At 44.4% G+C, this 20,383-nt stretch overlaps 1 protein-coding gene across 1 annotated transcript in view; it reads left to right on the top strand.

Moving 5' to 3' along the window:
- The first annotated feature begins 14,854 nt into the window (after positions 1–14,854).
- The window catches only part of NR2F2 (nuclear receptor subfamily 2 group F member 2), a 15,059-nt gene continuing 9,530 nt past the window's right edge, over positions 14,855–20,383 (top strand). Inside the window, exon 1 of the mRNA XM_025893303.2 lies at positions 14,855–15,478. Within this exon, the coding sequence (XP_025749088.1) occupies positions 15,436–15,478 (43 nt within the window). The 5' untranslated portion in view covers positions 14,855–15,435. The remainder of the gene's footprint in view (positions 15,479–20,383) is intronic.

Genomic DNA, 20,383 nt, shown 5'->3' on the forward strand with positions numbered 1-20,383 from the left:
AATTAAAACCCAAAAACAGAAACTGTCATGGGTTTTTTTTTTCTTCTTCTTCTTCTAATCTGTAGTCCCCAAATGACTGCTCATAAAAATAAACTTTACAACATCTTTGAGAATCCCAAAGAAGCCCGGTCAAGATTTTTTTGGCTGGAAAAGAAAGCAGTTTTGATATTCAAAAATTTGGCCTCCCTTAGTCAATCCCCAGAAGGGGAAAAAAATCAGCTAATCTTAGAAAGATGGTAAATTTAAGTGATTCTCTAATCCAAGTTAGTCCTCAATCATGTTTTGAAATATGATCAAACAATAAAGACTGGGAAGAGTCATAGCAAGTTTCAGAAATAACTCAAAATAGAAAAATTGAGCATTTCTTCAAGAGGCTTTTTTGTTTCTAAATTAGAGGATGAATAGCATCTTACTGGAAAATAGCAAAGTTTGTGCTGGTATGCCCACTTTATGGTAAAACACACACAAAAAAGATCCACTAACGTATTCTATTACTGCACCCTTTAAGACAGTATTAAACATCAGATTTTTGTTGGTCAAGTATTCCAGGTGTCCTACCAGGCAGCAAACCCAGCTAAACACGGACACATCTACACACAGACTCCATACAATAAACAATTCGGCAGGCACGCACACTCGCACACGCATGCGCACACACAAACATACATACACGAAACCTGACCAGGCTTTGCTCTGAGTCCCTGATAACTCTGGCCCTGGAAAGAATTTTAATCTACATGGTTTGAAAATAGGGCCCTTTTAAATATGCTGCAAACAATTTGTGATGGTCATCTCTAAAATGCTGCTCCATTATCCTTTTCCATTTGGAATGAATGAGGCTAATTAATTTCAGGCCATACTTGATGAGGTCAGCACCATACGAGGGGTGCGTGCTAGACATTGCTAATCTCTTTCAGCTGAGAGTGATGAATTAAAGATGAAGCATGCCTTTGCAGGCCTAATTTAGAATGTATATCAAAAAACCTACAGCAAATAATACTATACCCTACAACAAAGGAAAACTTGTTCTCTGAGGCTCCCCGAGTTGTGTTGATTTTAAAGACATTTTCAGTCTTCTTTGGAATTCCAGCTGTGGATGGCTGAACCATATCAAGAAAATCAAGCCATCTCTCACATGGCCATGTGGACAAAAAGTGGGATTAAAGGAAAGAAAGAAGGAAAACAAAAACAAAATACAACAATCAGGGTTTGATCCCCTGTGTATTAAAATTCCACCTACACATTACGCTTTTTTTTTTTTTTTCCCTCACAGAGCTACCAGACTGACAAAGATCCCAAATTAGCAATACCTGTATTCAAGCAGTGACCACCCAGCTCTACTGGGACATTTCAAAGCAACATGCTAAATGAGGCAGCCAGTTGTTTTTAAAGCAGATATCCTAATGAGGCTTATTAGGTTTTTCCATGTCTCTATTTTGAAAGCCAATAGAGATTGACCAGGTAGATAATGTGATACCTTTTATTAAGCCAAGAAAGAAATTGTAATACAGATGCCTCCAGGCCAAAATGTTCTTATGAAAGTTAATGCTAAGCCAACTTCCCAGTCGTGAAAAAGGGAGGTACTCACTGATCTAAACTCTAAAGAGAAGGAATTAGTCATGATTTCTCAAAGATAACAACAACGAGTCCCTAAGGGTAACAAAGAAGGTGGCACAGCCCAGAGACTAGAGCATACACCTTGCAAAAAATATTTCAGCAAACCTAGCAAGAGAAATCCTGATGATTACCCTAATGATTTTGGAATTTCTAGCTGGTGGCCACAACAGCTCGGACTCCATCCCGGTAGCCCTCATTAGAACAAAGCTGCTTCGAATTAGGTCCAATTTACATGCTGAATCAATCTTTCATCCCTTTGATTGCTTCTGAAAATATTTATATTTCTTAATAATGCACATTTTGTCTTGCAACTTCTGATGAAACCCAGACAGGGGGTCCAAAGCAGGCAAATGTATGTGGAAGGGTGATTTGGGACAGGAAAGGGAAGATAAAAAACACAGGTTTTTCCCACTGGGGAACCATTAGAGAATATAAATCTAGCAAGTTTGGTTATGTAAGCATCAGAGGAGGGTTGTAATAAATACAGATTGGAATATTATAGTGACCTAATGGAGATTACAGCATATTCTTATTATTGTGTGATTCTTCATTGCAGTTTCGACTATTTGGCTGGTTAACTTTTTTTTTTTTTAATGAATCTTACTGTAGTTTTTTTTTAAGATTTTATTTATTTATTCATGAGAGACAGAGAGAAAGAGAGAGAGAGAAACAGAGGGAGAAGATGTGGGACTCGATCCCAGGACCCTGGAACCATGACCTGAGCCGAAGGCAGACGCCCAGCCATCTGAGCCACCCAGGCGTCCTTGGCTGGTTAACTAAATAGATTTTATGAAAAGTTTTTGTGGGATAGATCCAGGGAGATATCACAGTGCAACCAATAATAACCCACATGACCCATCATATCAAAAAATAGAGTAATAGTTATGAAGGAGATGTGACCATATGATCTAAAGTGTGTTTTCATTGAATAAGGAACATAGCATTGGGAAGATGGGTTTTGGGGGGGCATGGGGGGCAGTGGGAGTGGATTCCTGGTTTAGGGGGCTGAGAGAAAAGGAGCCCACTTTCTCCCTGTCACCAGTCAGCTAGGTGACCTTACATAAGTCCCCTAACTGCTCCAGACCTCGAGTTTTTCTTCTTCTATCTGGGACAGTTTTTCTTGTGAGTTTTAAATTGTATGGTTTTCTAAAGAATGATCATTGTCTCAAGTATTCACTGCCCTCTGGAAGCAGAGAGGAAGAAAGCAGAGATCTCTTCTGATGCTAAGTGTCTCCAGCCTGAGGGATGGGAGCCATACCTTCTCAAAGTGCCCTACATGTCCCTCATCCCCACTCACCTCTTCAAACACGCCTGCCATTTCTGTTCCTCATTTTATTCCGCCTAGGCACCATGCCAGAATAAAGCACCCAAAACCAATGCCTATAGTTTCATTGACTCCAATCACCCCATTTTAGAGATGAGGGACATAAAAACCAAAAACGTTGAGGTCACACAGTAACTGGTAAAGCTAGAACTTAAACCCAGGTCTCCTTGTTTCCAAGCCGGGGTCTATTCGGCTATGACAAGCTGCCTCAGAGTATGAGGGATTTTTAGATTCCAAAAATAAGTGAGATTTCTTGTGACCACCCCATACTACTGAAGACTCCTTACAGTTAGGAACAGGAGCATAGGAGAGGGCAGTGGCTTTGAATGTAGACTTCTTGGACTTGAATAACTTGTCCCCAGTGTAGAAGCAATGCGAGTTTCAGGTGAGTCCCTAAACTCTGTGAGACTCTGGGTTTTTTTGTTTGTTTGTTTTTCCCGCTTGGATAATGGAAATAATAACTGTCTACCTCAGAGAGCTGGATAGAGATTAAAATGAATATATTTATATGAACATATTGAGGTTAAATGAAGTGGCATATATGTTTCCCATAGTCGTGGTCTATAGCAAATGTTACCTGCTATTCGTTCCATCATCATCATCATCTTCTTCGTGTACATAATGACTAGCAGTAAAGAGACACTGAAAGGAACCTAGGAAATGTAGTGATGAATTCTGGCTGAGCTACTGTTGGCTCCATGCCTCAGATAACTCTCAGAGCCTCAGTTTACTCATCAGCAAAATGGGAATTCAAACTATCTGCCTGTGAAGAATTGCAGTAAAAATCAAGTGGGTTATGCACACGAGATAATTTTTAAGCAGGTAGAACCTGATAAAACCTCACAGGTTCATGGTTTTATTAAAACATTATTCTTCCTAGGTTGGAAACACTCCGGATGCCTGGAGTTGGTTAACAGATAATAAAAGAGATAATGCCACTGTTTTGTTTCTCAAATAAGCCACCTTAGACATAAAACACCATTAAATCATAAAAGAATAAATTCATTTCCTCAATTATCACCATTATCCACTTAACCCTATTCTACTGTTCTCTACCTAAACTTGTGGCTCTCTCATAATTTTATCTTACCAGAGGATTAGATAGCAAATAGCTCAGAGGGACGGGGTTTAGAACAGGAAAACAGCAAACCCACTCTCCTCTTTGCCTTCCAAGTAAGGAAGAGAAATATCTCAAGGCAAAGAAAATGCATTTTTATGCAATATTAAATGCAGGCTTCCAAGAAGCCTTCATACCCCTGTTAAAATACTGTCAAACTTTGCAATTGACTAGCTAGCTGTCTGTTGCATGTAAACTTAAAAATATATTCATTATTGAGATATAATTTTGTTCAAGCTAAAGAAGCATCATGGGCCCGGGAATTGTTTTCTGAGTGGGATTATTAAAGGGTTTGGGGCCTAAAGGTGTCTGTCTATTTTAAAAAGAAATTTTCTGATTGCAGATAACTTCTCAATTTGATTTAGTGTCGAACGATAGTGATGGGGTTGATAAGTGAGCGTTCATCGGTAATTCATCTTGTGCTGGTAGAAATTTACAGCAAAGCAGTGCTTTCCCACCAGTGACAAGCCCTATTAATCTTCTTCAGACACATTTCAATAGGTGTCCCCATCTGTGGCCAACATCTAAACACTCTGGCATCACCGGCGACTTGAAGACACCTTCATTTCAAGTTACACTACTGAAAATGTGATACTAGATTGTACTCTATTTTTTAACCTAATTCTCTCTCTTCATTCAATTAGCCTTTCTTGCCTGGATTTTCTGCTCATGTGTAACATCATTTCCCAGGGAGAGCTCTCAAAGATTTGGTTTCTTAGAGATGCGCAATCTCCTCCAAGGTTAACAACCAACAACTTTTTTACAAATTAAAATTGCAGAGATCCCAGTCCTGACAGTCACTGGCCTCTGATTGCATATATCCTTAGAAAGTAGAACCTGCTCAAAGAAAGCCTGCCTGTGCATTTGAGAGGGCTTAGCAAAAGGGGGAGGCTATAAAATCCATTTGTGTTCATATTCGGAATGCAATTTATTATCCTGAACTATGATGCTTAATTTCAGTGCAGGAGAATGCTGAGAAAAGGAGAGGCAATTAAGAAAAGAGGGTGATGGAAATGCAGCCCCGCGTTCAAATAGCCACATTTACTCAGCAGATTCAGTCCATAGGATAAACCCCCTCTTCTGTTCCTTTGCATCTGCTGGGGGACCTCCCATTAGGGAAAGAAATGCAATAATCACTTTAGGGATAGATTATTTCTCCTAAATTGCCTTTATTCTACAGGCAACATGCTCTATCTGGCTGCAAGTTTAGTCCCGGCAAAAAATGTGGAGGGAGTGTTTGATTTTGGATTGCACCTAAGTGCTTTTTTTGTGCCATTTTCAACCTCATAATGGGTTTGGTCTTGCAAAGAAATAGGATTTGAACAGCATTTTTCTTGTGCACTTCAGAAACCTTTCAAATGAGAAAACTCCCTGACACATTCTTATTTTAGAAAGGTTAGATATACCTGCATAATGAATGGAATTATTCTTAACTTCATTGAACTTTTTGTCCATATGTGATCTGAAATATATGTGTTACTCATAAGTGTGTGTGTGTATGATAAAGATATGCATTCTCAAAAAAGTCTCCTTCCCTTCCTCAAATTATTCTTCCCAAGGATCCTTTGAGTTTCCTATAGATCTCAATAACCTTATTGTAGGTGGCAAGTTTAAATGTGCCATATTAATAACTTGTTATCCAAGACAAATTAAGTCCTTATGTGTCAAAAGCACTCCACTGGATTATCTACAAGACAAGTATTTATTGAGTAAATGTTCAGTCCAATTTCATTTTAATGTGGCTGACTGTATGTTTCAGCCTCTTAGGCAGAGATAAAAACACTCAGACCTATAACTGTGTTGCAACATTACACCTAACTTGTCTATTTCTATTATTGTCTCCTAACTTAGAATATGGAAAGAAGGCTTTTTTTTGGGGGGGGGGGGTTGTTGTTGTTCTGAAGAGCAGGGAGAGAGATAGAAAAACGGCTGGCATTCAGCCTAAAGAGAAATCATTGAAACAAATTAATCCTATGCCGTTTAAATTGACATGGTAATCCATCATCAGAGAAGGCAAACTCTGAAAGCAATCTAGAATCTGCCCTGCTCTTTCACTGGCCCTGGAGGCACAAAGACAGATAGTAAAAGGGGGGGGGGGTCATAAAAGTTAGGAATGACTTAGAAAATAATAAAATTGATTATATCAGCTCTCACTGTCCAGCCTCTGAAAATCTCCTTTGGAAAGGGGAGGTTAACTTTCAACAGTTGCTTTCAAAGTTTGCTCTAAGTGGTAGGTCATCTGCAGTGGAGTTCGACGGTTTGCCTCCTTCTCAAGGCTGCCAGGTTGCTGACTAGTGTAACCGCAGCCTGCCGCATTTAAAAAGTAGACCAACTAGGAGCTCTGGCAGGACCCACGCTTACACAGAAACTTTCCCTACAGTGGTAAGGGGATTCTTATGTGGGATTTAGGATTGGGATTTGTTTTTGTGTTTTGTTATTGTTGGTTTTTGGTGGGGAGGAATGAGAGGGAATCTTTTTCTTCTTTTTTTTTTTTCCTCCTATAATCATCTTGTTTTACACTCAATGAAAATGCATGTTATTGTAATTTTTAAAGTATAACTTTCATAACATCTTTAAAAACGGAGGCAAGCCACCATGCCCTGTCTCTTATTTGTGCCTTTTATTTTGGAGGCTGATTTTTCTAATCATCCTTCACTTCAAAAAGCCTGTGATGATGATATGTTGTTAAACCTTGTTCAAAATTCATAAATTACATATAAAACTGAAGTGTCACATCCTGGTTGATAGTTAAGATGAAAAAAACCCTTACTAAGAGCTCCATTGTAAAAACAATGTGCCTGTATTTTCAACACACAGAATCGTAAGTTGTTTTTTTCTTTCTCTTTAGTGTATCTATGTAATGTTTTTATTTTTGTTTTTGTTTGTGGGGGGCAGGGGGGTTGCAGAAACTTGCCTCCTCATTATTGCCTAGACATATAAACTTGAACACAGAAATGAATACTATTTTTAATAATGCATTAAGCTATAAAAGCAAGACAATTTGAAGATTCTTTTTTTAATCTCAAAATCTACTCTGTTAACAATAGACAGTGTGTGAAGACAAAAACCCAGATACCTTAGTGCCAAAGGCAAGAGGAACACGAATATAAACCATACCCCACAGCTGCCCTATTTAAATTTATCTAGGATAGGGTTTCTTCCAGTTTATTAAGAAAACTTTGTATGTTCCTGAAACTTCAAAGTAAACATCACACCTCTTTTCTATGATCAGAATTTCTATTCACTGGTTTTTAAAAGAGGGTGAATAATTCTTGCATATTGACTAATGCTTTTTAAAGCACGTAAGCACAAAAGACAAATTAAATGCATTTCCAGGGTAAATAGGAAGAGAGTTAAAGGCTCTTATATAAAATATTCATCCACAGCCATGCCAGTAACAATGTTAAGAGTTATTAGCAAAGAAGAAGGAGGTTTGGATGTTTGTGTGTTTGTTTTAAATAGAACCTAGGAAATTTAAATAGTAGTTCTTCAACTGAACATTGAATTGCACTTTCTGAAAAAGATCTGATGCCTTTGATTTTGTTTTCTATTTAGAAACAATGTAGGCTTTAGCAAAATAGTGTATGATTTTAAAAGCCATTAAATCAACCAATATCATATGAAAAGAATCAATGAGTAAATAAGCATTAAATCTTGGAGACTGAAAAAAAATTACTGTTTAGCCACCCTTCCACACCCCCCATGCCCCTTACATCTGACCATGCTCTAACTTCCTTCTAATTGTATGGTAATATAGCAACAAAGTATATGCAAAATAAAAATCTGCATCAGAACTTGTGGAGTCAATAAATAAGCTATCAACATACATTCTGCAAAGAAATAGGGCTGCCTAATTTTTTAACTTCCCCGACATATGATATGATGTGGTCCTGTCAAGAAATACCCAATGTGACATTTTTCACTGAAGCCAACATTCCCTTCCTTTTATGTTTTCACTTTTGCTTTAAACTGTTTCAAGTGATATCATCTAAATCAATTTACCTCAGTCAAGCACTTCGTAATCTCTTTGATAAGGCTGATTAATTTATTATAAATTATAATGGACAGATGGGAAAAGTACCTTTCTCTATCCCATATTCAAAATAAAAGGACCAGTTTACGTTTTATTTAAATGTTATACTTTGTAAACTCTCAAGATGAAACTTCCTATGCTCAAGGAGCTGAATATCATGTTATAAACATCCTCCTCTTAATTTTGAACAGAAGTCCTTTATTTTTAATGTGTACCTTCAACATTTCAAGAAATCAGCCTTTGAAGAGGAAAAATACAGTTGGTAAATTAATTAATTAATTATGTTTTCTAAACTCACACATAGTGTTTTTCTATTATGGCAGTGTGTCTGTCTTTGTTCATCTACTTCTTTAATTATATGCTTTATGTTGAAACTTTTTTTTCAGCCTTCTAAAAACCAGTAGAATGAAAATTAATCCTTAAATTATTTCCCTCCTTCCAAAATGCACCTTGAGTTTGTGGCTAAAGGAACTTAAATCAGATAACCCCCCTTTGTTGTTCTGTTTGTATTTTATTTAAGTACACTGATGCAGCTAATCAACAATATTAATTTATCTGGATATCTGCCTTACTAACACTTTCGCATTCAAGTGACTGGCACTTGATACCATTTGATTAATGCTTTTTTTTTTGACATACCAAAAATGAACTGTCATTTTAAAGATTTCATTACCAGGCTCTTGCAAAAAAGGGGAAAAATACAGAATTAGATGATCTTTCCTCACTCTGTCCACTTCTAAATAAGAGCTGATGTCCACATGGCTTTAGATGTCTTTAGAACTTTCTCATCAGGAATTGCCTTGCACTGTAAAATTAAAAGCATGTGTATAGCCCACATGAGACTTGGTTACATGGGCAACAAGCCTGTCTGTATCTAGAACCTACTCTCTTTTAATTCTTCAGTTCATTGAAAAGTAAAATAGAAGATCATGTTGTTGAATTTTTAAATATATATTAGGCAAAAGATGCTCACCTTTGGTTTAAATGCCCTGCCAAAGCTGCCAAACTGAAAATTGACATTTTTACTTTGAAGTGTCTTTTTATGATTCTGCACTGCACAATAGCTTTACCATTACTAACTTGCTTCAGCTTGTATTTCAACAATAGTGATTCCAAGGAGCTCATTCAAGACTCTTTTTTGCACTGCTTTCTGAAGCCAGACCCCTGCATGTACACATGAGTGACAGCCTCTATCTAGTGCTTGAGTATATGAACCTTTAATCCATCATAGAACTTCTAACACCATAAGAATATATACACACCCATGCGCATACACCTTCATGCACATAACTATTATATAATTACCCATTAAAATGCCACCAGGTTTAAAGCCAGCAGAATGAATATTTTCCTAATCTCATCCAGATTTTATGGCTATAATTTGGCTACTGGCAAGATTCTAAATTAGCTTTTACTTAAATGAAAAAGGTAAAATATGTAGTAGATTTGGGGGTTTTGAAACCCCCTCCCACTATAATCTCCTGTTGTAGACATGTTAGAAATATTGTTTTAAGTGAGCTGGGTGGTCAGTTAAATGGAAGAAAATATTTCACTACATTATGTTTTCCTATTCCCTAAAGTCCACCTCCATGGAGTGAGCTTCCTTGATGGATGACACTGTTGTCTCCCTGAATGGAAACCTGCTTTCCTAGGAAGGATGGGGGTGGGGGAGACCAGTGAAGGGCGGGGAGCTCTAAATCCCTGCAACTAGAGTGAATTTTCCTTCCCCGCCCTCCCCTCCCTCCTGTCCTTCCTCCCTGCCTTCCTACCTTCCTCTCTTCTTCCTTTCCTTCCCCTTTCTTGCTTCCTTCTTTGCTACAGCCCCTCTGGTATATTAGTGTAGTTAACCTTCGCTCTGGCCAAGACCAAGAAGGGCTAATGGAGACCCGGTTCCTGACAGCCTCAGGTCAGCGATACTCTAGAGCTGCCATCCCAGGAATTAGAGGATTATCAAGGAAGGGATTTGAGGCACCAATCACCTCCCACCTGAACACATCGTTCCCATCCATTAAGATTCATAATAATAATCATAATAATAATCCCTTCTGAAAAAACGGTTAATTGGATCTGAAGTTATATTTTCTGTTGCATTGAGGGACCAAGCAGGGCAACCTGAACTGAATTCCTCAAGCTGCCAAGAAAATCGAGCAATCTGGCGGGTGGGGGGAGGAGGAGGGATAAACAAACAAACAAACAAATAATCTATCAGCTTCCTCAGAAAGAGCAGATTTTTAAGAAGAGGTCAGGTGCTGGAAAAGGAAGAAGAAACGAAAGAGATTCTCCCCTTTCCTCACCTTCCGCCCCTCCTTTTCCCCCCAAAATTAGTGTCCTCTTGATTATTTGCAGATGTGTCGAACCTCGAGGTTTGTTCACAGGAGCCAGCGAGCCTCCCGCTTCTAGAAGTGAAAAGCCATTTTCACGCCAGGACTTTGCTGCTTGAGTTTGGGGAGAAGGTCTCCTCTCCCTCCCAGCAACCACCCCCCCGCCAAAGTCTTGCTAACTTCAGCGAGCCCTGGAAGACTTAGCCCCTCTGCCACTTGAGGCTCTTGCACCTAGCCTTGGGGGCCACAGACCGATTTCCATCGCTGGAGCGTGGCTTGATTCCCCCCAAAGCTAATTTCCCGCCCTGGAGAGCACGGAGACGCGCTGGGGGCTCCGCTGGGGTATGTCACCCTGCCCCTGCCTTCCTCGTCGGCCTCAGTCTTCCTCCCACCTGCACAGGAGCCCCGAACCTGCCATCCACTAGCCCTGCGGTCCGCAATGGGTTCCGCCACCCGGCGGCCGCCCTAGACACTGGGTGGGTGGGAGGGAGAGGCAGCCAGCGGGGCTGGGCCGCTGCGTCCTCTTTGGGAACATCAAAGGAGAAAAGGGACAGAGATAAATCAAGGAGAAAGTTCGGAAATGCTGCGGGTCGCGGCCGGGGCGGAAAAATGCAACCCGTTTGGGTCACACCTTTACTCCAGGAGGCTGCCTGGAGTGACCGCACTGTGGGGGGACCTGCCACCGTCCCCGCGCCGGGCCTGCGTTCCACTCCGGTGGCCACCTGACCACTGTTCCTCGTAAGCGTGGAGCCCGTGGCTCCCAAGCCCTTGGCTCCGTGGCGGCCCGCGCCACCCTTCCCCGGCGGCGGCCGGGAGAAGCCAAGCCGGGCCGCGGCAGACTCCCTGCGGATTGCCGCGCCCTTGCGTCTCCCGTCGAGTAGGGAGACGCGGAGGCCTGCGCCCGGGAGCTCCCTGGCGGTGGTCCGGCCGCCCCCCTCGAGGGCTGCTCCCCCTTCTCAGCCTCGCCAAATCCCTGAAAGCCTGGGCCCCCTTCGTCACCCCGGGGGCTTCTAATCACTCCGTATCGATTTCCCTAACTCTTTTCATCCCGTTGAAGACACATCTTAAAACACTCCAGCCCGGAGTGTGCTCTGGGCTTTATCCACACTAATAAAATGATTTACCCTTCTCTCTGCGCTCTCCTCACAGAAGAAAATCGTTCGAGCCCCGGCTACTTGTGTGTGATCAGTAAATATTTAGTGCGGTGACATCCTCAGCTAGGCTTCAGATCGATTCGGGGACCACCGGGAGGTGCGCACGGTCCGGGCGGGGCCGCGCCGAGCCTGCCGAGAGGGCTCCTCCCGCCCCCGCCGCCGGCCGCTGATTTACGGCGTCGGCAACCAGCAAAAGGGGGCGAAAGCGCGCCGGGAAAATTGGCTTTTCAACCTTTTTACTTTTGACATTCAGCCACCTCCCCAGGCTCTAATTCTCGCCTCTTCTCCTTCCCACCCCCCTCCGCCCCCGGCCAAGGGCGCCCTGTGCGCCCCGCGCGCCCTTCCTGCGGCAGCGCGCTGCGCTCGCGCCCCCGCAGCCCGGGGACCATCTATCACAGACCTGCGCCGCGACGCGGGGAGGCCCAGGCCCCTGCTCTGGGGGTCTTCGCCTTCGGGGCGAGGTGCACTCTGCCCGCCCACACCTCAGAGGGCGGAGAGAGGGTGGAGAGGCCCACATCTCCATTCGCCGAACAAGGAGCCACTCTCGCTACCTTTTCTCTGACCCTCGGTCATTCCCCTATTTCTGAGGCTGGTCCTCGACGCCCCTTGGGCCGGAGGGCGTCGGGTGGGAACTTTACTTTCCTCGCAGAGAAGCTCCCGTTTCCTTAGAAGCGAAAAAGCGTTGGGCGTGGATGTGTTGGAACGGGGCCTCCTGCCCTGACCTTGGGTGCCAGAGGGTTGCGGGCCCCGCAGGGGCAAAGTCCACGTCACCCCAGGCCCTCCTAGCCTCCCCTGGGAGCGCACACTCACGGCAAGGCCGCGCCCTGGACCTGGACCCCAGGCAGTGGGCCCGACCCGGACTCGCCTCTCCTTCGGGACCCGCCACCTCGGACGACTACGTTGTCCGAGTGGGGAGATGTAAGGGCTACTAAGCCTCTGGGTTTCCACCGCTCTTCCGCCCGGGGGGGGGGGGGGGAGCGGGGGCGGCGGCTGAGGCCTGAAAGACTTCAACACTGTTGCCCACCTGTTAGCGGGCCTGCTCTCTTCTCACCTGGGGCCCTGGACTCTGCAGTTCCCTCGGGCCCAGGGAGGAAGGTGAGCGACCTTGCTGGGTCCGCGCACCCCTCCCCAAAGCTAGCGCCCTCTCCTTTGTCCTACTCCCGATTTTGTAAACTGCCTTATCTGCAGACTATATCTTTATACTAATGCATACTTAATTGGTCCGTCTTGACTGTCCATATAAAACAATTTAATTAGGGTGCTTTCTTGCTTTGGAGAGCAAAGAAAAAAAATCTGCCCAGTGCTTATTGTATTTAGCACCAATACAGGCAGAAAATGTAGCACAAGTTTTTGGTTGAAAGAGCACCTCTGTGCCCATTGAAGGGCGTTGATCCGAAAAGACAGAAAGGACAAGTAAAATCGATTTGAAGCGACCCTCTCTGTCCCTTTCACACCATTCAGAAACTCCATTCCTTCTAAGACAAAGACCAGCGCCTTGGGAATTCTCAGGGAAAGAGAGGACTCCAGTCCCACAAGCCTAGGGCACTTTTTAAAAAATCCTCAATATTGCACTTAAAACCGGCTCTCGGTTTTCTGTGCCCACGCGTGTGGGTTTCACAGACACCCCCTCTGAAGCCTCAGGCAGTATGGCTGACAACACCCCCACCTCTCTGCGCGTTCAGCCTTCTGGCCAGGCCAGACAAGCCTTTTAGGGTTAGTACAGCCCTCACCTTTGACCTCCAAGATCGGAGTGACTGCCACGCTGCAGAGTGCAGAGTTACAACTCAGGCCAAAGTTAAAACAAGACCAAAACAACAACAACAACAACACTTCTCTACTCCCAACCCAGGGAAACCGGTTCTGGTTCCGCCGCCTGAGCCACCTTACCCAATAACCCCCTCCACCTCAACTTTTTTTTTTTTTTTCTGCTGCTGCTGCTGCTGCTTCTGCTTCTGCTGCTTCTTCTTCTGCTTCTTCTTCTTCTTCTTCTTCTTCTTCTTCTTCTTCTTCTTCTTCTTTTCTTTTCTTTTCTTGCAATGAACTGCCCTAGCCACCTCTGAAGGAAGGAACTTAAGTTGTCAGGGCAGCATCGCTGGGTTGCGGTGAGTTGTCCTCCATAAGGAACCCGAATGCCAGGTTATCCGACAGGCGCCCAGGCTGGGGAAGGCTGTCATCGATCAGACCTGGCAGGGAAGGGAGGGGGGAGAAGAGGAGAGAGGAGGGCAGGGGAGGGGAGAGGCTGGGCAGTGATCACCTTCACCTGCCCTGAGCCCAGCCCCCCTGTTGAACTATCCCTCGACCTCCTGCCGGGGTTAAAGGGGGCGGGGGCGGAAGGGAGGGGGCACCCCACCCCAGTTACACAAGTGGCCTCCTTCTATAAGAGAATGAGTTCACCACCTCCCCAGAGAAGCTTCACCATCCATCCACTCAATATAACTGATGAGACAAACCACAAGGAAAAACTTCTGTAGCCCATATTTATGGTATTAATGAATAGTTAAAAAAAGATTTACACTTCTTATGATCAATATTCTGAGTTATTTCCCTCAAAGTATATAATTACAGTGTCTTCAGAGTTTTCATCATTGTTTGAGGTGGCAAAACCATTTGTAATTTTCATTAGCCAGTAAACATGTAATTAACATTCAGCACTGTGTTTAACTTAATTCCTGTTTAAGACAAGGACAAGAAGCAGCCGAAGAGCGTTCGTTCCATTTGTCAAGTCTGACATACATCTTACCATAACAGTTTCCTAAAATAAAAGATCCGTGTTTCCCCATTATTCTTCTCTTAAAACAAAACAAAAAAATCCATTAGTTAAAACTGTGTTAAAACTGCAAGAGGCAACATAGTTTATTCTCAATTTTGTCTAGTTACTGTATTCCTGCTTCCTTTTTTCATTTGGGAGGGTGGGTGAAGGGAGGGGGTTAATTAAGCATTCATTATTTGAAGACTTGAAATTGGGAACCCCTCCCCCCAAAAGAAATAGGTTTCTTCCTCAGGAAAGTTCTAGAATGGGAACTGGAAAAGGGGGGGCATCTGCAGGGGAGAGGGAAAAATCACTTGGGGGGACACAAGTTAAAAGTAGAAAAATGAGGATTCCAACGGATTCCTAGAAAAAATGTTGCCCTCCTGTTTCAAGTTCTATCTTTGATCCAGGGTGAGGGGAGCCTGTCTGCCAGTCTGCTAGGCTGCTGCTTTTTCCCCCCTCCTCTCCCACCTCTGTTTTTTTCCAACTTGCTTTAGGATTAGCCTCCATCCCTCTCGACCCCAAACAGTGGAATTTGGCTGTGCCTCGGGTCGTCTTGCTTTGCAATATCGCCTATAGTTGTTGGCGGTTTTCTGCTGAGGCTGAGCCGTTTGCTCCAGCCTCCGACTAAACTCATTAAGTTGGGAGATTTTTTTCAATTGGACGGGTGTTTTTAAAGTCTCGTCTTTCCAGCCCCAAACAAGGTGTAACAACGCACTCTTCCTTCTAAGGAATGAGATGAGAGACAAGGATCACTCCAGACATCTCCTACCTACGGTTTGGGGTTTTTTTTCTTAAAGGCGAGGCTTGCATTCCTCAGCAGCTATGTACAAAGCTCCCTGAAACCTCGTCTCTCTAAAGTTAGTGTGCAGGGTTTTCCAAGGCTGAGAACGCCTAATACATGGGGAAGCACTTCCTTGAGGTGGAAGATCTCTCCCTTCACCTTTCCTCTTTTTCCCTGAAGGCTAGTGCCTACTTTTTATCAGTTTGCACAATCGCTTAGATAAACACCGAGGAGGAGATTCTCTTTAATTATCAAAGACACATCTTTTCAGGGGGCCAACAAAGCGTTTATTTCACCCGCCAAACTAAAGGAGAGTTATTCCAGTTTAGAAGGAAGATGCAAGCGGTTTGGGACCTTGAACAAGGCAAATATGGTTTTGGTATGTTTACTTACAGTATTTTTTCTCTCTCTCTCTCCTTTCTCACTTTTTTCCTTGTGCTGTGTGGGGCTGGGGATGACTTGGGGCTTTTCAAAATATCGGTTTGCTAACGTGTATGAAATGCCTAGGACTGTGGTTTCAGAGGTTTGGGGAGGGGGGCAGTCAATTCAATGCATTGCCATATTTTATTACATGTGTGTGATAGGAGAGGTGGTGGAGGGGGGAAGAGGGGGAAAATACAATTGCAAAGCTGCCAAAATATGATTAAACCGAAGCGTAAAGACTGCGGTGCCTCCCCATCTCCTCGTCCTGTCTCCTCAAACTCATTTCCTTCGATAGAGCAAAACTAAAAGCCAGTCCTATAAGCGTGCTTTTTTTTTCCCCCCAAGCAACAGACGACTCGGTTTTCTAGCAAAGGAGCTGCGAGGCTCGCACTAAGTATCAGAATTTACTGTTCGATTTGCCTCTGCGCTTCATTTTGCAACCTTGTGCAACTGACAGCCAGCCAGGCAGGGAGGGAGGAAAGCTCTGCCCGGCGCCCTCGGCCGCGGCTCGGGGAGGCGAGCGCTCGGTTAAAGCTAGGAGGAGAATCGCGACGAGAAGGGTACTCACCATCGGGCGGGGTGGTGGAGCTGGCGTGCGGATTTCAGGCAAACGTTTACCTTTTTGCTGTCTATTGCAACCGCGTCGGGCTGACTTAAGAAGCAATTCTGTGCTCTGTCCAGAACGTTCAAGGAACGGTTCCTCATTTTTAAAAAGCCAGCGAGAGAGACGACAGAGACAGAGAAAGAAAAAGAGAGGAGGGGGTGAGGGGGACGCACATAAACCCAGTTCAGGGAAAAAAAAAAAAAAAAAAAACCATCACCTCTCCGCCAGTGACTCGGGAAACGCAGAGGTGGCGAGATCCGAGTCCGGTCCAACCAAGCTAGAGCCAATTAATTTTAAATCCTGAAGAATTATTCAGATTAAAATGTACAGAAGTTTCATTCTCCTATGCCTACGTGAGCTCAAAGTCGTTTCCCTTTAAGAGCTCCTTTTCTTTTAAAGTTGAATTTTAGGCAGTGAGGACTCTTACACTAGGGGGCAGACAGATACTGTACTTGCTCCAATCTTAAGCAATTTTTTCCCTCCCAGCATATGCTCTGATTTAGCACTGTAAATTTTTCAGAGGACCCAACTCTGACAGCCCCTGGTGATTTTCAAAGTACCACAAGCCAGTGGTTAAAAATTGCATTGACTTGGAAGTTCAGAGGGACACAATGGAAGCCCCTTTCCCTATTCATGGAGCTCCAGTGTGGTGGAAGAGAAAAACACACACGGACTAGATTGAGGGAAAGGAGGAATTCAATGAATCCTGGTGGACAGAACTGGTTTCTACTGAGTTCAGAGTTAAACTCGGCATTTGCTGGGGTCTGTATTCATATTGTGATTTAATTTGTGGAGAATTACAGCCATCAGGCCACTTTCTGCAAGAAAATCATATTCCTGGGTGGGTTTACTTTTCTTTTTTCTTTTTTTTTCACCAGAGTAAAACAAATGTTTTTCCAACTTTCTCCAGCTAAATTAAAGCTTGCCATTCCTCTCATTAAAATAAATTTACATCTACAATAAAAGACTGGGCTGGATTTTTTTTTTGAACAGTAACGACATATTGATATTTATCTGTTAGTCTTAAAGCTGTTTATTCAAGGGAAATGAGCATCTCTGAAGAAGACATTTTAAAATATTTCCCCTCTTTTTTTTTTCTCAGTCTGCAGTCCTTTCTCTTCTTCTCTGCAGTAAAATTAACTATAATTGATAGGGTCATTTATTTATTTATTTGGATTTTTTGATAGCATCCCCATAACTGAATGAATCCTAAAATGCAGAGTGAAACACCTCTGACTTTCATGGCAGCCCTGTGGTCGTGTGCTTTAGCAGGCTTCAGTTCTGTAAGAAATTGGGAAATTCTTCATTTTAAAGCTGAGACCATCAGAGCGCACTTCAAATACTAAAAATCTCTAAGTGTACTGTGGAGGCTCTTCCTCCTCAAAAATTTCCCACTTCATGTCTGTAAAAGGTGATCTTGCTATGGAAGTGTCTGCACTCAAGAGGCGAGATTAAGATTTCCCTACAATCAATTATTCCCATCTTCTATGAAATTGAGATGGGTATGCCCATTAGATTTCCTATTTCAACACAGCCCCGCCACATCTCTGTTGAGTTTGCCCCTAGTCTACTGACATTTGTAGCATTAGGCAATCCCTTGAATCATAGGGGTTGAAAGGCAAGAAAAAAAAAAAAAACCTTCTCTGAAATGATTTCTTTTCCATCCTTCTGTCCTCTTTAAGAGAAAGTTATATTGTGTCTCTAATCAACCTGAAATTCTCAGCCTGCCTTCTCTCTGTGGCAATCTCATTACACACCAGGTTTATGATAGTTCAGTGTCCACTATAGTTGGGTTGTGGGTTTTGTTTTTTTTTTTACAACTTTCAAATAATCCCAGCACCTGCAGCTTTAGTGAAATACGTGATTTCAGCGGAAAAGGGGTGAGGGCTAAGAAGCTTTCAGGAATGAAGTGTAAGGGGGGGGGTTTCCTCCTTCCCTAAAAACTAGCCCCTAGTCTGTCTACAACTTCACTTAGTGCCTACCTTGGATTCTGCCTGTGTAAAGGGTACTGAATGCAAAGTGCACACCAGCACAGGTCAATTATATGTTTAGTTTATGGGTTTTTTTTAATCTTTCATCTCGTCGATTTTTTTGAACTATCAAGGATGCTTTCCTGTGGTCATTAATTTACCCTTTATATGTGTCCATGTTTCCTGAAGCTTAGCGTGTTTTATGTCAAATATTTTAATTGTTCATAAACCTGGTTGGCTTACCAGTTTACGGCTTTTCTCGGTTCAAAAATGTGTATGATGGCGTCAGAATTTTGTTCCATAAATGTTGAATAATCACAATTCACTAACTTCTCATAATCAAACCGAAAGGTTACTGCGTTGAAATATAGTGTATTCTATGGGGGCAATTCTAGATGTTTGATGTTTAAAACCAAACACCCTGGAATTCAGAGACACATCCATGTTGATGATTTTAGCACATTGAGCAGAATGGCACAGGCTATGAAGTTGTTCTTATTGCAGTGAATCTCTTGAGATAGACTATGGCTTGTGTGTGGTTTTTGTGAGTTGTACTTGGTATTATTCCCAATTTGGAGCAGAATTTCTGGTTGTGTTTTAATGACTATATGGATGCTTAAAAGGAACTCGAGGAACAATGAAGTTCGTACTCAACTGGTCCATGACCTAGAAGCACAGTCACTGAAGTCTTTGTCTGTGTACATTGACAAATGTGCATCTGATACATGTGCGCTTACATGTGTGTACAGAGGGTATGCACAGGGGAGGTTGGCAGGCTGCTTCCGCTTGTCCATCAGCGGGCAGAACGGTCTATTCACCTCTCTCCACGATTGGGTGTGTGGCAGGACGTTGGCTTGTGAGTTAGCTATAACTAATGAGAGAGAATAAAGTTGAGGAAAATTGATTTTAATTGCGTCATGACAATGAGATGAAGTCTACTTGTGCTTCTCAGCATCCGAGAAGCTTTATTTGAGCAATTAAAATGTCAGGCCACATACCTGTGAAATGTTAACCCTACAAGGAAAAGATAGACGCTAAACGACTTTTTTTTCCCTCGAAAAGGGAAAAAAGAAATAAGCCACAAAACCAAGCAAGTGATCAGAGTTGATAAAGAGAAGGGTCTACCATCACCCGGATTTGACCAAATCTTTCGTTTGGTAAATGCCTCCAAGCTCGGTTCGCGGCACCTTCCTGCCCCCCCCCCCCACCCCTTACCCCCCTGCAAAGAAACCGGGGAACTTTTCTCTTTCTCTGGCACTGTGGGCACAAAGATGCGCCTGGAGTCCCGGGTGGTGCGCGAGCGACGGATTTCGTGGCATCGCCAAGTTGCGGGAGGCGAAGTCCTCGACTTCATCCAAAGCCTCTCGCGGAGCCTTTAAGAGGCGTTGTGTGTGCGTGCCGCGCTCCTCTCCCCGCTGGGGCGGAAACCTCCGGTGCGGGGTGCGGAGAGCTCGGGGGCCGCGTGCCCGGGGCCGGCCCGGGCCCATCCCCCGCCTGGCGGTGGTGGCGGCGCGGCCGCCCCCTCCCCGCCCCCCTTGGCCCCCCGCGCCGCGGCCGCGACGCCGCTCGCGCTAGGACCGGGCTGAGCCCGCGGCCGCCATGGCGGGGCCGCCGCGCTCCGGCCAATGACGACGAGGGGGCGGCGCGCGCGCGCCTGGCCAGGCCAACCCCGGCTGCTGCCTTATAAGGCGCGCCGTCACCATGGCAACGTGCGCTAAGTTGCAGCAGTCGTGTCAAAGTTCACTATATAGAGAGCTCAGTGAGCTGATCGCGGAGAAGCCACTTCTGCCAGCCCCGGCGCCTATAAATCGCATTCCCTCCCGCGCCCCCCTTTTTAGCATATTTGATCACTTTGATTCTCTGTTCTTTTCTCTCCGCGGTGTGTGTGTGCGTGCGCGCGTGTGTGTTTTCTTCTCCTCCTCCTCCTCTCCCCGAGTTGCCTCCTTTCTCCGGGTGCCGTGCTGCCTTTTTTCCTTCTTTCATTCTTTCTCTCCGTCTTTTTCTCCCCCCTCTGCGCACGAAGGATGTGCTTCTAGGTGGTGATCTGCCCTCCTCTCTCTCTTTTATCATTTCTCCCCCGCCGCCGGCGAGTTGACTCTTTCCCTATGTGTGTGAGGCGGCGGCGGCAGCAGCAGCAGCAGCGGCTCCGGCGGCGGCAGCAGCGGCAGCAGCGGCTTCAGCGGCGGCGGCGGCGCTAGACGCGGCGGCTCCGGGCCCGACCCGGCAGCTTCGGCGGCGGCGGCGGCGGCGGCTCCTGCGGCGGCGGCGGCCCGGGCGGCCCGCAGGG

This window comes from Callorhinus ursinus, unplaced genomic scaffold (genome assembly GCF_003265705.2).
Source record: "Callorhinus ursinus isolate GAN/ISIS: 27379988/994484 unplaced genomic scaffold, GSC_fseal_2.0 scaffold47, whole genome shotgun sequence".
Taxonomy (NCBI): Eukaryota; Metazoa; Chordata; class Mammalia; order Carnivora; family Otariidae; genus Callorhinus; species Callorhinus ursinus.